At 32.0% G+C, this 16,371-nt stretch overlaps 1 protein-coding gene across 1 annotated transcript; it reads left to right on the forward strand.

Moving 5' to 3' along the window:
• The first annotated feature begins 1,946 nt into the window (after window positions 1–1,946).
• LOC127732583 (uncharacterized) lies at window positions 1,947–15,424 on the forward strand. The gene is made up of 11 exons (XM_052241660.1): window positions 1,947–1,998; window positions 4,311–4,352; window positions 4,650–4,677; window positions 5,266–5,504; window positions 6,238–6,368; window positions 8,620–8,765; window positions 9,099–9,195; window positions 10,042–10,222; window positions 10,889–10,997; window positions 12,986–13,116; window positions 14,387–15,424. The coding sequence occupies exons 1-11, from the start codon at window positions 1,993–1,995 to the stop codon at window positions 14,504–14,506; spliced, it is 1,230 nt and encodes a 409-aa protein (XP_052097620.1). The 5' UTR covers window positions 1,947–1,992; the 3' UTR covers window positions 14,507–15,424.
• The last annotated feature ends 947 nt before the right edge of the window (window positions 15,425–16,371 follow it).

Below are 16,371 nucleotides of genomic sequence, written 5' to 3' on the forward strand. Positions count from 1 at the left end.
AAGGTAAGGAACTCGTATACTGTCTTTACACAACCTTAACCAAAACTCATTCATCGTTTATAATATTATAAAAAAAATTGTGATGAAGTAATGCTGCAAAACTGCCAAAGGTAAATGAAAAAGTCTTGTCCTGAATATGAACTTAAAACAATCTCTTTCAGACTAGCATTTTAATCACTCTTATTCAAAGCATGTTCATACTGACATGAAGTGTGACTTACTTATGACTTGTGATCTAAAACATAATATTGTTGACTTAGCACTCAGAATCTGCTCTGAAATACTTTTAAAAATGCATAATTGTTAAAAAAAAAAAAAAATAGAAGAAGAAAAATATTAGACCCAGTCTTTTTTGTTCTTGTCTATTTTCAAGTTCATAATCATGATTAGAACCATTTATCTATTGGTTTAGTGTTTTTTTTTTATAATTTGAGTCCATTCATTAGAATCTGCATGGAATCAGTGAGACATAATTGATTGTTATATTTTGTTTTTTCATACAAGAATTGCAAACTAATTAAGTAATTTCCTTTTATTTCAAATAATGAAGAATTTACATTCAGTCTCAGAATACTTTCATTATGGTCTCGTTTAAGTTTAAATGAAAAAGGTAGGATCAGGTATCAGTAATGAAAAGGAGTTCCTGTATTTGATCATTTTAATCCTGTCTTGATCCATTATTCATTAATATTTTGGCTACCCCTTGTATGATTAAATTAGAAATTTATTTCTGTGTTGAAATAATTTGGTTACAGCAGTATAAATACTTACCAAAATATAAATATTAAATTAACTCTTGGAATAATAATATTATGGCACATACTGACATAGGGCCTCGTGATTTGAGTATTTCACTGAGACTGAGTTCTGAAAAGTGATAAAATGTGTTTCGCTAATTTTTTTGCACATGTCTTTAGTATCAAAATATATTCAATAATATTATTTTAATAAATATCCTCATGTAAATAACAGCATATGGTGCTTAATATAATAATAGTTTGATCATGAGAGTGTCAAACAAAGGGACGTAACTCGTAAATTACTATCGGCCCCGCTTCGTCAGAAATATCGACACATCGAAGTGGCACATTTGCGTATTACAGCGTATTAAGTGGCACAAATTTGACATGTCATAGTCAAAGTTAGGTTACATGACATAATTTAAATTCAGCATAGCTTCCCGAGAAGTTAAGAAAGAAAATTACGATTTTAATTTCCAGTGACCGATTTTTTTGGTCAACACCAGACTTTGAAGACACATTTTGAGAGAAAAAATTAGTTTAATCCATAATTGAGTGGATCAATATATTTCTTATATACTCAAGAATGTTCACTTAAAAGCAAATTAGTTTTAATTCATGCAAAAAACTACAAATTCCAAAAAACGGGCTTCACTTTTTTTGGTAAAAAAATGCCCATATATGGTAATCACATGACTTCCATTGTTGCTTTAAGAAATGGGGTCAAACCGGGGTCAGCTTTCCGACTGTATGTTGTCAGTTTATATTCAGTGAATTCTGATAAAACGTTTTTAGTTTAAAAATATATGATATAAAAATAAGAAGAAATGGTACTATGATTGCCAATGAGACAACTATCAGACAAAATGGCACAGAAATTAACAATTATAGGTCAACGTACGGCCTTCAACAATGAATAAAACCCATACCGCATAGTCAGCTATAAAGGGCCCCGAAATGACAAATGTGAAACAATTCAAACGAGAAAACTAACGGCCTCATTTGTGTACAAAATGATAAACGAAAATAGATATAATATGCAGTATAATTATATAAGACCTCAAAAACAAGAATGCAATAAATGACTAATGGGTTTCGTATCGCTTACATATATATTGACAGTTGTTCACTCATGCAATTTCAAGTCTCCGCCCTCCTGTATAACGACAATTTTCACTGGCTTACAAAACTACAAATGAAAAGCGATATGAGCACATAACATCAAAACTGGACTTCAAGTTGATAATAAACCATGAATGTAAGTAAAATACAAATTAATTGTTTAACGTAAAATGTGATTAAATTTCGACTACATATGCAATTGTTTACTTTTGTATACACTTCCATTGGTCTAATCGTTTTTTTCGAAAAACATCTTAAAGACTAATGGATGTAGCAAAGTACAGAAAAATATGTAACACAGCACTGCTAGTTATTTATATTGTTCAAATTTGTTCATATTTCCTTTTAATTTCATTTTTGACAAATTATTGCAATTTATAGTTTAGGATTACCGGCATCATAATTTTGTTGCACATATGTTCTAATAGATTAAAATCTTTTAGTACAGTGAAGTATTTGATCGTGTGAAATGAGATAGAACTATAAAAAGACATGAAACATAAAACAACTTTTATAATGATAATATTTCATCAGATTTTTTACAATTAATTTTAATGTAGAAACTCGTTGATTGATCATAAGAAACATTAATGGTTAAAGTTATCGGGTCATCTGAAATAGTATATCCAATTCTAATTAACTTAATGAGAAAATAGACACATTGTGAGGTAAATGGGTAAACCTCACATCAATTTTATATAGTAAATGAAATTTGTTATAAAGTCGCATAAGAACATCTTTCATGAATAATATGAATAAAAGGAGATGAGGGTGATAATAATCCAACAACACAACAAAACAATCATCTAGAGGTTAAAATATTTTACAGGTTCAACAATCGACAAGTGTTTGTATGATATGACAAGCCTTTTATCACACTGAGTCTAAAATGTTCTTATATACTGCACATGCAAATACATCAAAATCATTTTGAGTATTAAAACAAGTGTGGACACAGATCCGTGTGGATAGTAATTGTTAAATTTGTGTTAGTATGTTTGACAGTGTTATCGTCACCGAGTTTATGTATTGGTTGTGCCCCTATCAGATGTTTTTTCGGCGATTTCTTTATCTTTCACATAGGGTTCTATATTAAAGTGTGTTCCACGTTGACGATCATCTTGCCTTTTCAGAAAAGAAGCAAAAGCTCAAAATTGGCATTGTGCAGGGTTCGAATAATTTGCCGTGTGGGCAGTGATCTTCCTACATTACATGTCTGAAAGAGACAACGACTTGCTTAAGAAATTTCTATACTGCCAATTACAGGCATAAAATTATGTAAAAATTATCTTTCTGTTTTTCGGCATTAGTCAGCTGCCGTGTCATTTTATAACAGAGCCGCTCATAATTGATATTTAGAACATTAAGTGCTTTCTATCCAATGAAAACGCTGGGAATAAAACTTGCCAATTACAGCTTTAGTACATTACTATTCCGCTCTAGTGACAATGTTTATTTTCAGAGAGGCACCAGAACTCAAAATTAGTAGAGGAACACTCTAGGTGCACAATTTGGATTTTAATGTGTGAACTAGTTTTGATTAAGCTGTATGGTTTTATGATGCTCCACTCTAATAGTCATATTTTATCTCGGGATGAATACAAAATCGCAAATACTCATATATAGAATCACCCTAGTAATACAGTGTTTGAATATGTGAGCAGCTTCTGAGAAGCTTTGTATATGTATTTCACATAGTTCTATATTAAATTGTGTTTGTGTTCTGTGGTGGTGGCCATCTTGAATTTGATTTGGCAACAACAACTCAAAATTGGTTTAAAGCTATCTATGGATCATTTTTACAATATTTTGAATAAATATGCAAAGAAATCCCTAAGATATATGCAATTGAAGGTAATCATAATACATGTTTGACCCTTACGAATCTCAGATCAACACCAAAAAATATAATTTGGTGACGTACCTTGAAATATGAAAATTCCTGCCAATTCTGGTTTAAGTTGTGAGTATCAAAACCAAACATTGCTAGCTAAACAGAACAGTTATCACTGTATCGACTGCATAACTATGGAGCACATTTGTTTTACTAAAAGGTAAACACGCAAGACAAAATCGCTTCGAAAATATAGACCGGAAAATACACACTAAATAGACAGAACGACAGACAGATAGACATATAGATTAGGTCGTTGGTTTTCTTGTTGGAATTGTTTCACTTTTTTCATGTCGGTGCCAATTAAAGCTGATTAAACGGTATATGACCTTTTTTAAATTGTTTATGGCGGTATAGTGACCTATAGATAATTACGTATATCCACGTCATTTGAACTCTGTTGAATTGTTGTCTCAATGGCAATCATAGAACATCTCCTTATCTGTAGATACATCATTGTTGTAAGAGTTGTTTTACTACTAATTCCTTGGTTACCATCACTCAAACAGGACTTTTTTACGATATGATTTAATAAAACTTGTTTATTCTTTCAGTTAATACAGTGGCTGTATATAATTATCAGTCTTCAAGTACAGGTATGAATAAAATAATAAAAGCAATCATTTCATTTTTTTAAATTTTGGAAATGCTAATTTTGTTTTATTTACATAATAGTATTCTGCTAAAGAGAGACTATAGGGCAAAACATAAAAATCAATATGTACCACCAATAACATTGGTTAAAATAACAAGATATTTACCTCTTAAAGTTTTTAAATATTAGAGAACTTACAGGTATCTTATATTTAATATAATACAGTTTCTGTTCACTTCACTTTATCAAAGTATTCTTTTTTCACAGTTATATCTTAGAAACTTCCTTTTATTTCTAGATAAAGATTGCCACAAGTGAACAAAATGGTAATGTAAAAGGTTTATTAATGCACTTGCTTTACTAGTTCATATATCAATACGAATTTTTAAAATCACCATCATACTTCAATTTAAAATTATAAATCTAGACATATTGTTGCTCTTGAAACAGAGTACATGTTAAAAATAGTCTTTTAGTATAAAACATTTATATATTTTATTCTTACTTGATAGAATCCAAAAACGAAAGGAATCCATCTGTCATTGTTAGAAAGAGCATGTTTTATGTAATTTTCATTTTCAGTGTTTCTATAATTTATTTTAATAACATTTAAAAAAATTAATGTCCTAATTTAGATTACAGACACAATTAAATATGGCAATAACAGCTATTAAGGTTTGCTTTGCCAGAGCAGACATTTGTTACTTTATATATTTATTTATTTATCATATCAATTCACAAACCAATTCCTCGATTGTTTTTTCTTTGCAAACGTTTTGTTCTGCATGTTTTGATTTTTAGTTAATTGATTATAATTATTTTCACATATACGGAAGTTGTGTATCATCGTTTAAGCACATTGCTAAATGAGTCAAACAAATTCAACCTTGAGATTCCTGAAAATTGTCTTCCAGCCGGATATTACTGTTTAGCTGATATCCAATATGACGACCTCATTCATATTGATTTCCAATTGGATCGAGCAGGAGAACCCGTTAATTACGTGTATGCACAGAATGCAACAGATAACACACCACTTCCAGATTGCAGTCCAAAATATGATCCTTCCAGTAATGTTTACCACATGCGCATAACAGTCAATACAACATCACATGAGCAAATCAGTCCGTCATCGCCATGCGGGGTCTTGTTTGTAAGTGATATTAATGGAATAAGGCGCAAAATAAGATCATGAATTATCATTGTATATATAAAATTGAGAATGGAAACGGGGAATGTGTCAAAGAGACAACAACCCGACCATAGAGCAGACAACAGCCGAAGGCCACCAATGGGTCTTCAATGCAGAGAGAAACTCCCGCACCCGGAGGCGTCCTTCAGCTGTCCCCTAAACAAATATGTATACTAGTTCAGTGATAATGGACGTCATACTAAACTCCAAATTATACACAAGAAACTAAAATTAAAAATGATACAAGACTAACAAAGGCCAGAGGCTCCTGACTTGGGACAGGCGCAAAAATGCGGCGGGGTTAAACATGTTTTTTGAGATCTCAACCCTCCCCCTTTACCTCTAGCCAATGTAGAAAAAACAAACGTACAACAGTACGCACAGTAAAACTCAGTTTAAGAGAAGTCCGAGTATATACATTTATTTGTCCACACGAAAACGGCTTGTTTCTGGAGAACCAGTAAAATATCAATGAACTGTAGAGTAATTGACCTTTATGTAAATAGCACATCCATGTTTCTGTTATAGCTTCGTTTACTTCGTGACCATAAGTATCATTTACATAAAATTTGGACTCAATATATACACCAGTGCTGGTTTCAGTTCTATGATTAGTTTTACAAACAATGTACGAGTTACCAGATACATTTCGTTTTGTTTTCTGTTGTTTTTTTTTTTGTGTTTTTTTTTGTAGTCTGGCAATATGTATACTGTTAAACTGAAAGCTTTTGCAAGTGAAGGTTTGATATCCGACAGTGACAGTTTGTTTACTATCAGATGTGAATCCAGTATAGAAAGCAGTACAGTTGGAACTGTCAAAGTCGGGTATTATTTTACTTTAGGCTTACATTTTACAAATTAAAACTGTTCCCGGTAGAATATTTTTGGTAGTTAATTTGTACATAATATATAGTTCGTTTTGACTGATTGTTCTTATGATCAGCAACAATACAGTCGATCATATCCTCAAAATATCTGTAATTACTCAGTTAAATTAGATTTTAACAGAGGAAATACGATTTATTTCACAATGAAGCACACCAACTTTCGTGTTTTACTAATAAAGTTGTAAATTGCGAGATCAAATTCGAAAACAAACTCATTCAAGTTTGAAAGGAAAGTCATGACGTCATTCTTGCAAACGCACAAGTTCGCCACTGTAATGATTCCCATATTAAAAATAAAATCTGTATTTTCCCGAGCTGACAAAACAAAAGATTTTGCATATTATCGTTTGACAAAGAGACAAAGTCAATAAAGAGCCGAGAGAACTAATCAATTTGATATTGTGTCAAGCATAACCTTAGGAAAATAAGGACAAAATAATAAATAATAAATCTAGAAGAATCTTAGCTAGCCACGGGTTACAATCCAGTCCCCTCCTCTCCACCCTTGACGAATTAAGATAGAATATCGGATCTACGAGGTAATAATTCCCATTGGTCGCAGTTGTAGGTGGCTGCATCCAATCAAAAAGCGCCTTTAAGATGATCACGTGTAAATGTAGAAAATGTAAATAAAAAATTGCCACGTGCTTATTGTGCAGCATGTCTTTACCCCAAAATCATAGGACGATATTTAGTGACAATTTAAATGAACTAATTGGAGTTCTTGTGTATTTTTCTTTGCGAAAATGTTGGAATGTCAACGTATTTTTTCGGTTTCTGCTTCACGAAATTGGTAAACACTAGACACAACTTTTTTTACACCTCCACACTGAAGAGAGTTCTTGAACTACTATTTGTCAAGAATGATGTAATCGGAATGGGTGTGACTTTTATCTACTGGTAGATGGCGCTGCATTGTAATCACAAATGTTGGCTTAATCTGCCAAGGGTGGAGAGGAGGGGACTGGATCGTAACCATTGGCTAGCGAAGATGATTTAGAAGATAAGTTGTGCAAATTGGATCGACCGGAATGATGGGTGTTTAATAAATAATGCCATCGGAAAAAGAGGGAATGTTGGATAAAGCAACCATTTAAATAGTTATCAAAGGTACCAGGATTATAATTTAATACGCCAGACGCACGTTTCGTCTACATAAGACTCATCAGTGACGCTCAGATCAAAATAGTTATAAAGCCAAACAAGTTCAAAGTTGAAGAGCATTGAGGGCCCAAAATTCCAAAAAGTTGTGCCAAATACGGCTAAGGTAATCTATTCTTGGGATAAGAAAATCCTTAGTTTTCCGAAAAATTCAAAGTTTTGTAACAGGAAATTTGTAAAAATGACCATATAATTGATATTCATGTCAACACCGAAGTGCAGACTACTGGGCTGGTGATACCCTCGGGGACGAAACGTCCACCAGCAGCGGCATCGACCCAGTGGTGTAAATAGTTATCAAAGGTACCAGGATTATAATTTAATACGCCAGACGCACGTTTCGTCTACATAAGACTCATCAGTGACGCTCATATCAAAATAGTTATAAAGCCAAACAAGTACAAAGTTGAAGAGCATTGAGGACCTAAAATTTCAAAACGTTGTGCCAAATACGGCTAAGGTAATCTATTCCTGTGATAAGAAAATCCTTAGTTTTCCGAAAAATTCAAAGTTTTGTAACAGGCAATTTATAAAAATGACCATATAATTGATATTCATGTCAACACCGAAGTGCAGACTACTGGGCTGGTGATACCCTCGGGACGAAACGTCCACCAGCAGCAGCATCGACCCAGTGGTGTAAATAGTTATCAAAGGTACCAGGATTATAATTTAATACGCCAGACGTGCGTTTCGTCTACGTAAGACTCATCAGTGAAGCTCAGATCAAAATAGTTATAAAGCCAAACAAGTTCAAAGTTGAAGAGCATTGAGGACCCAAAATTCCAAAAAGTTGTGCCAAATACGGATAAGGTAATCTATTCCTGTATTCAAAATACAACATCCCATCTACGGACCCATTAAAGAATCGATGCAAGTTTGTTTTTGTTTTCAAGTAAAGATAACGTTACACTTTCTCTTTAAACGATGCTTTGGGTTAATTTTTTAAAACACAAAATATGTGTATTCGAAAAATGTGCATGAGAAAATATTCTAATCTAATACTTAATATTTACCAAATATTTCAGAAATATAGAACATATATCTTTAATTGGAATTTTTCTCAAATCAACACTGGAAGTTTTGGTGTCTCCCGACTGGAAAGCGGGATTTAGTGCTAATATTGGTGATAAGGTCAAACTCAAGTTTACCTTGACTTTTACCGGTGCAAAGGGTAAGTAAACAATGCTATAATAAAATTGAATATATTTGATAAAACGTTTTAACATAATCATTTGGTGTAATTTGTAACACTATTTGTAATCGGTTTTAAATTAAAACCTTTAACTCATCTTTGTGCACTAAAAATAGTAATGTGCTGCCTCTATTAAAATTCAAAATCATGTGTAGTTTATTTTGAATTTTTTTCTTGTTTTTTGGACTTTCAAAAAACATATATAATAAAGGTACATTAAAAAACAGTTTATCTAAAATAATCAGCAGCAATTGTTTCATATACATTGTACTTGAATGTAATATCATAAGCTAGTTTGTATATTGTTGACAGAAAACGTGGATATCATAGGTGCTCGTTTGGTAGGGTTGACAGTTGCTCCGACGAACAATTTCCAACCTATAAATAGAACAATGATGGATTCAGATGGGTATGATTTATTTTTGACATTAAATAAAAAAATATTAGTATCCATAAAGATTCGATCTCAATGACGTAAGAAAAGTTATAGAAATGTTATTTGTTTTTCCTGATCATGTACAAACATTTAACTTTTGTACGCGCCAGTGAAATAGTGTCTTTAAAAAAAAAACATTAAAGCTCTATTATTGTCAGTAACTTTATACTAGTAATGGTGTTTGGACGAACAAAATGAAATGTAAAACAAAAAGAAAAAGTTCCATAAAGCACCAAACGCAGATAACTGTAAGATGTTAATGTTATAAAAAAAAAGGCGATGTGGTATGATTGCCAAAGAGACAACTATTCATCAAAGTTCAAATATGATATAAAAAAACCAACTAATAGCATACAGCTCTCTAACAAGCTGTTGTGTTTATTTCTTCTTCTAATATAGCATCTGCTATTTGAAAGAGGAAAGGTTTAAGTGCTAAGAAAACTAATATAAGACCGATAAGTATTCATATGCATTTTCAACAGCACGAACCTCAATGGTGTATATGTGGTAAACTTCAAAGGAAAGATTACATTTAATAGTTAAATCATCAAATGATTTTGATAGCATTATAAACATGACTAAGCGCTCACAAACATGTTTCACGATGCCACATTTTTTCTGTGGCTATATTTAGCCAGAAGCATGTAATTTAGTGGTTGTCTGCCATTTGTGTTTCTAATTACTGTTTTACCTTATATCACGAATTTGTTTTTTCTTCAATTGGTTCGTTTCACATTTTGTCATGCTTTTTATAGCTTGTGTAACAACAATTTCATATAACAATATATACTATGTCTTACTTTATTTTTCTATATACAGCTGTCCAGTAAATCATTCACAAAACGTATTAGAAGTGTCTGGGCCATTTGAAACAGAATCAAATGGAACATCACCATTTATAGCGTATTCTCCGGAGTTTGAAATTGCCCGTTTCGTTGATTATCCTGTTTTACATTTCCGTGTGGACATAGAATACTGTTTTACTTTAGATTGTTTTCAAGTAAGTGTTATCTTATTAAACAAAACAATCTAAATTGGAGGCAACAGTAGTTAACCGATGTTCAAATCTCATAAATCCATTTAGAACATACAAATCAAAGAAAAAAAAACATAACTCGAGGGACTTGCATAAACTCCAAAATGACGATGCGTCGACATGGTAATGCTTGCATTACCGCCGTAAATTATTCAGTACTGATCAAAGATAAATTCACTTCATATTATCATCAATATATGTTAAGAAGTGTTTTTATCACAATTTCCGTGCATTGAAAATAAGGATATTTGGTAGTTACTTTCACTGAATGTGCAGTTCACAATTGCTGTCCGTGATTTGAACTAATACATATTTAACCTACTCAAGGTAATTGCCGCTTTATATTCTACTTTATGTACCTTATCACCAAACACTACACAAAACCTAAAGACTTAAGCAACACCAAACGCTCCAAAAACTGGGGGACCTTAGGTGTTCCTGAAGGGTAAAATATTAGATAGATTTGTTTATGTTAAACCGACTTACCTATGAACATTGCACAAAAGTATGAGACGTACACACTTGAAAACAACAAGTAAGTATTTCTAAGTTCATTTTGTATTTCTAAGTCCATTTTGTATTTCTAAAATTATTTGAAGTAAGTATGGTATTAACAATCTTTTGTTTTAGAACATGTGTAGTAACAGAAAGAAACGAGCTTTGGATGACAGTAATTCTAAGCAAATAGTTACTCAGTCCCAATTAACAGTCTTTAATCCATATTCAGAAGATTCACTGAGTAAGTTTTGCAAATAATTTTCCCATTCAAGAGACATAATCACCATCATGTATAATGCCCTATCTTGATGGGAATGAGAAAAATAGCCGCCAGATTTTTTTCGCCGAAATTACAATTGTTTAAATAAAAAAGACATCGACTGATAAACAATTTGTCATGTTGCTAATTAAATACGTATGAAATGTCTTAACTGTATTGAATGTGCATAAAATGAAAAAATGGAGTATATCTGTGAAGAGCATCTGCATTAATTATAATTAAATTTAAGTTAATAAAATAACAACAACAAAAACAATAATTTAATCTAGTACTAGAGTTTGTGCATAAGTAATCGATTTTTTCTGGTTTTAAATCCGCATTGACTCAAAACGCTTTAAAATATTTCAATGAGAATCCCTTAAGGTAATTTTGTATGGGAATCATATTGCTTAATCGCTCTATGTCCACTGTGCAATATTAATCATGTTAATAGATAGAATAAAACAAATAGCGTATTATATAATAGTGGAAACAATGATCTTGTTTGAGCTTACCAACCATTGATACATGTAGCATGTGTAGTATATCGTGCTACGTATTGGCTCGAAAGTGAATGTTCTATATACATGTTAAGTGAGGTTTGGTTTTGTCATGCTGATGATATATCTGCTAAATGAAGAGTATTTGATTTCTACTTTGTAAATCTTCACTTTCCTTCCATTAAAGTTACCTAGTAGTTAATTTGACATCAATGTTATACAGATCAAGTTAGTGGAAGACTATAATTTGTTTTTTGATATGTATGAAATCATTGCTATTGGGCATCACGATTTAGTCAATCATTACTTATCTAACAAATCAATCATTCAAGTCGAGTTGTGTTATGACAAAAATTGATAATCCATGAAGCCTAATACATGTTTAGGAAATAAACTATTGACTTATACGTTAAGCTAATTCATTGAATATTATTCAGATCATATATTAACTCATCATAGATACCAGGCTTAAAATTAAGTACGCCTTACTCATCAGTGACGCTCGAAGAAAAAAAAAAGAGTTAAAAAGGCCAAATGCAGTACGAAGTTGAAGAGCACTGAGGTCCAAAAATTCCAAGAGGTTTTTTGCCGTATACAGCTAAGGTTATATATTCCTGGGTAGATATCCTTATATTTTCGACAAATTAAATGATTTGTAAACAGTTAATTTATAAGTCTGATAATTCATGTCAACACAGCTATGTTGAATATATGTTAGTAATGTAGTTAGTAATTGTCGTTACGGACAGCATTTAGTAAACTAAAATAATAGTACTTAAAAGAACATAATAGCATATGACCTCAAAAAGATTAAAATATGTCCTTAAGATAAATTGACAGAGGAAATTACAAGCCACTACTGAAATGCATATCAAACAGCAACACACATGTAAATCGTCAAGCATTTAACGTTACGATTCATGGCAACGTAAAATTTTAAAAGTGAGTCGAGTACCTATGGTATATCCAGTTTTTTTCTTAAAAACGGTAGTACGTTGGCATATAGAGCGCTGTCTCAGTTTATACTTAGAATGTATTCTACTTTGTTTGGTAATCTGTCCCGAATTGCATCGGGTAACTTTTTGCACAATATCTACGTATGAATCTATATTTATGTGTGATTAACTTTCTTTGATATTCCGAATCACTTTGAGGAGATAATGTTTGAATTAAACTGTAGCGGATCACAAGAACAGACTGGTAAATGCCCTTGATCTAAAGCCATTATGCATGTATTAATAACCATTACTTAAAATGATACACAATTACGGCACTCGAACTATACCAAACTTATCTTATCATCTTCTATATACATATAATGTGAATCAGTAAGAATATTACCAGCAATAACTAGAAAGGAAATGAATTGTTATGCTTTTAGAGTTTTTTTTAATATGAATTTAAACATTTGACATTATTCATTGATATTATGAATAGTGCTATTTTACTGAGTTTTTTCTTCTTCTTTAGATTCACAAAACAGCCCTTGTTACAGCAGTACGACGTTTGTGGCAATTGTCTCTACACTGTTAGGTCTAATACTTTTGGAGGGTTTGGTTTTATTGTTTGAAGCAAAGAAATTACAAATAGTAAAAACAAAGGTAATTTGATTTATTGGAGAATACATGCAATGTCTTGCTTCGCGTACCGTAATAATTTCAAATCGCGCCTACGTTTGCATGTCTGAATTATGTTTAAGTACTTCGAATAAATAGTACATTTTGGTATTACGTAAAAAAGCAACAAATTAGTTACGCTCGAATTAACAGTTGGACGGTGATATCAAATACGAAGTTGGCTAGCTTCAAACACCAACACTTTCGATACGTTGTTGCGCTCTATACCTGGGGTAAATTAGACAACAACCTAAAACACATTAGAATTAGCTGGAGAACAAAACGCTGTCTTAAACAATTATAGACAAGTGTATCCGTAAACACTAATGTGAACGCTTATAACTGATTATCAAATATATGCCATAAAAAGTAAATTAACAAAAATACCGAATTCCGAACAACTGTCATATTCCTGACTTGGTACAGGCAATTCCTCATGTTGAAAATGGTGGATTAAACCTGTTTTTATAGCTAGCTAAACCTCTCACTTGTATGACAGTCGCATAAAATTCCATTATACTAACAACAATTTGTGAAAAAAAAACAGACATAATAGGTAAAAATGTCAAAAATAGAGGTACAGCAGTAAACATTGTGTTATTATCTTAATCACTATAAAAGCAAACAAATATATCAACGAAGAAAAACAAAATGGCATACAGAAAAAGAACATAAAATAACACTTTGAATGACCAAAGAAATAAGACATGCTGAAGAAAACCACCAAAGAGGTTCATTACCTGAGAAAAACAAGTAAAAATGTGGAAAGGTTTAACAAGTTATTTTGTATCTCAACCCATTCCATTTCAATCTCTTTTGAAAAACAAAAGGTATTTCAATCAATTTAGAATAACAAAAGGTATATAGAAGAATTTACAACTGTCTAAAACTGGTATAAAAGCTAACAGAAACACAGGTATAAGCTGTAAGGATTTATGAGGAATTGTGTTCCTTGTGGGAAGGTTAAAGCTCAATGTCAAAATATTGATCACTGTTTTGGTTTTTGCATGACGCCTTATTTGTTGAATCATTGTTTGACTAACTTTCAGTGCAGTTTCGAATACACACACTACATGATTATTTACACAAAAGTAATAAATATGCGTTTTGTGTACCATAATGCCACAATAAAGTGCTTATTTCCTATGATGGCAATGTTGTTTTTTTTTCTCAAATATTGAGTCCAATTTGTTTATATCATTTCTTTAAGAGTGCTTTGGAAAAATCGTCCATGAACGTCTATCATTGTTTGCAGGTATCTCCAAGTCAAAGCATTTCGTTTGAGAAAGTACCATTGTGTGATTCGGAATATAAAAATCCTGTTAATGGTTACCATCCACCAAAACAACATAACATAGGACATTTTGTTATGTGATTATTTACTCGGCCAACGAGCCATCAACGAGTGTTTAAAACTTTCGGAGTTGATTATTGTTTTGATAAACCCTGGTTTTTAGTTCCTGCATACGCTTTCATTGTGATTTAAATTCTTATGTTCTTTATTTTTGTTTGTAAAAGATTTCAAAAGGCTTTAGTTTGTACAGCAGGTTGTATAAATATTGAGCGCAAAGTTATTTCAATCTGTTTAACGTGATGATTATTTGTCCACGCTCCACTTACAATGATCTAAAAAAACGCTCTGTTTTATAGACCTTTCGGAATCCTCTGGTCATGTTGCAATGATACACACCTTGACAAATTAGGATATAATTTTCCTTGGCTGATGTAATATTTACTGAAACAGAAAGTTTAAAGGAGTGTTGTCAGATCCGTATAAGCAAAGAGTTAACACAAGATCTTTATTTTAATCAAATTAAAGTTAATTGAAAAAATTTGAGCGGGAATATGTTTGATTAGACACATTAAAGGTTTTTAAAATGAGAGACTAAATATACCAAAGGGACATCCAAACTCATAAGTCGAGAATAAACACACAAAAAAAAGTATACAAAACACAACATAGGAAACTGAAGACTGGGCTACACGAAACCAACCAAAAACTGGGGGTGATCTCAGGTGCTCCGGAAGGGTAAGTAGATCCTGCTCCACATGTGGCACCAGTCGTGTTACTCAAATATGTACAAACCCGATGATGAGTCGGTCACATTTGGGGAAAAGGAGAACGGAATTGTGATAACGACGATGAGAACATTTTCGTTGTCATCTGTGAAACAGATATTCCATCACGGTCAATCAACTCGTGACAGAGTCAACAAAATTAAGGAATATTTCTGCTGAAATCTAAATTCATTGAAAGTTTGAATGCAGCTTTGTGAATAAATGCTTATCTTTCAACTTGTGTTTGTTTTCTTACAGGGAATACCCAGTAACACTCCTGCTTGTCAAAAGTCAGCAAATTTTCCTTGGTTTTCTTATCTCGTACCTTTTAAAATGTTCTTTATTACGCTATTTGTTGTTGCTGAAAGATCTTTAATAATTTTAGTTTAATTAATTCACAACTTTTGATTAGACATTGAAACACATTTATAAGTTAATATATTGTATAGACACCCATCTATTGTAGAAGACTGTATTTTAACCTCTGACTGTCTTATGTTTTTGTGTGTGTCGTTGTATAGTTCTTTCATTGGTTTATACCCAACATTTTCTAAAATTTCATTTTCATTTTTCATGAAATGAAATTGGAGATATCAAAAGGAATTTTAAGAATGTATAGCCTACACGTACGCATTATAGGGATCCCGGTTAACAAGACTTTCAGATGAAACCCGTGCTCTTTTCCTCATTTATGACACCACAAAATACTATATTGCATCAGATTCCTCACTAAAATAAGTAACAGTATCGATGTCACTAAATGAGCAAGAAACTACTTACCCTTTTTGAGCACCTAAATTAATCCCGATTATGAGTGGTGTCCATATTTTAAATTAGAAAACCAATCATTTCTAATTCAATCATCAGATTTTTGTCTTATTGACATTTGCTTCGCATATCCTTTTATTTTTATTATAAGGAGATGCTTATTCAGAGCTTTCCAGTGGGAAATCTAGTGACAAAATATAACCGTCCCTGTAAAAACTGAAAACTAGATCTTTTCAATGTTTGTTCCATTTTAGCAAGGACGCTATCAATTATAAATTCACGGGAAAACGTTCTGGTAAATAATAAAATAGAAATAAGTAGAAATAAAAACAAAACTTCTATTTAATACTATCATTTCCCTCCTTAAATAGAAAACGACGAGTTCAGCAGACTAAAAGAGCTTGGTATAAAATT

Source organism: Mytilus californianus, unplaced genomic scaffold (genome assembly GCF_021869535.1).
Source record: "Mytilus californianus isolate M0D057914Y unplaced genomic scaffold, xbMytCali1.0.p SCAF_1, whole genome shotgun sequence".
In the NCBI taxonomy this organism is placed as follows: Eukaryota; Metazoa; Mollusca; class Bivalvia; order Mytilida; family Mytilidae; genus Mytilus; species Mytilus californianus.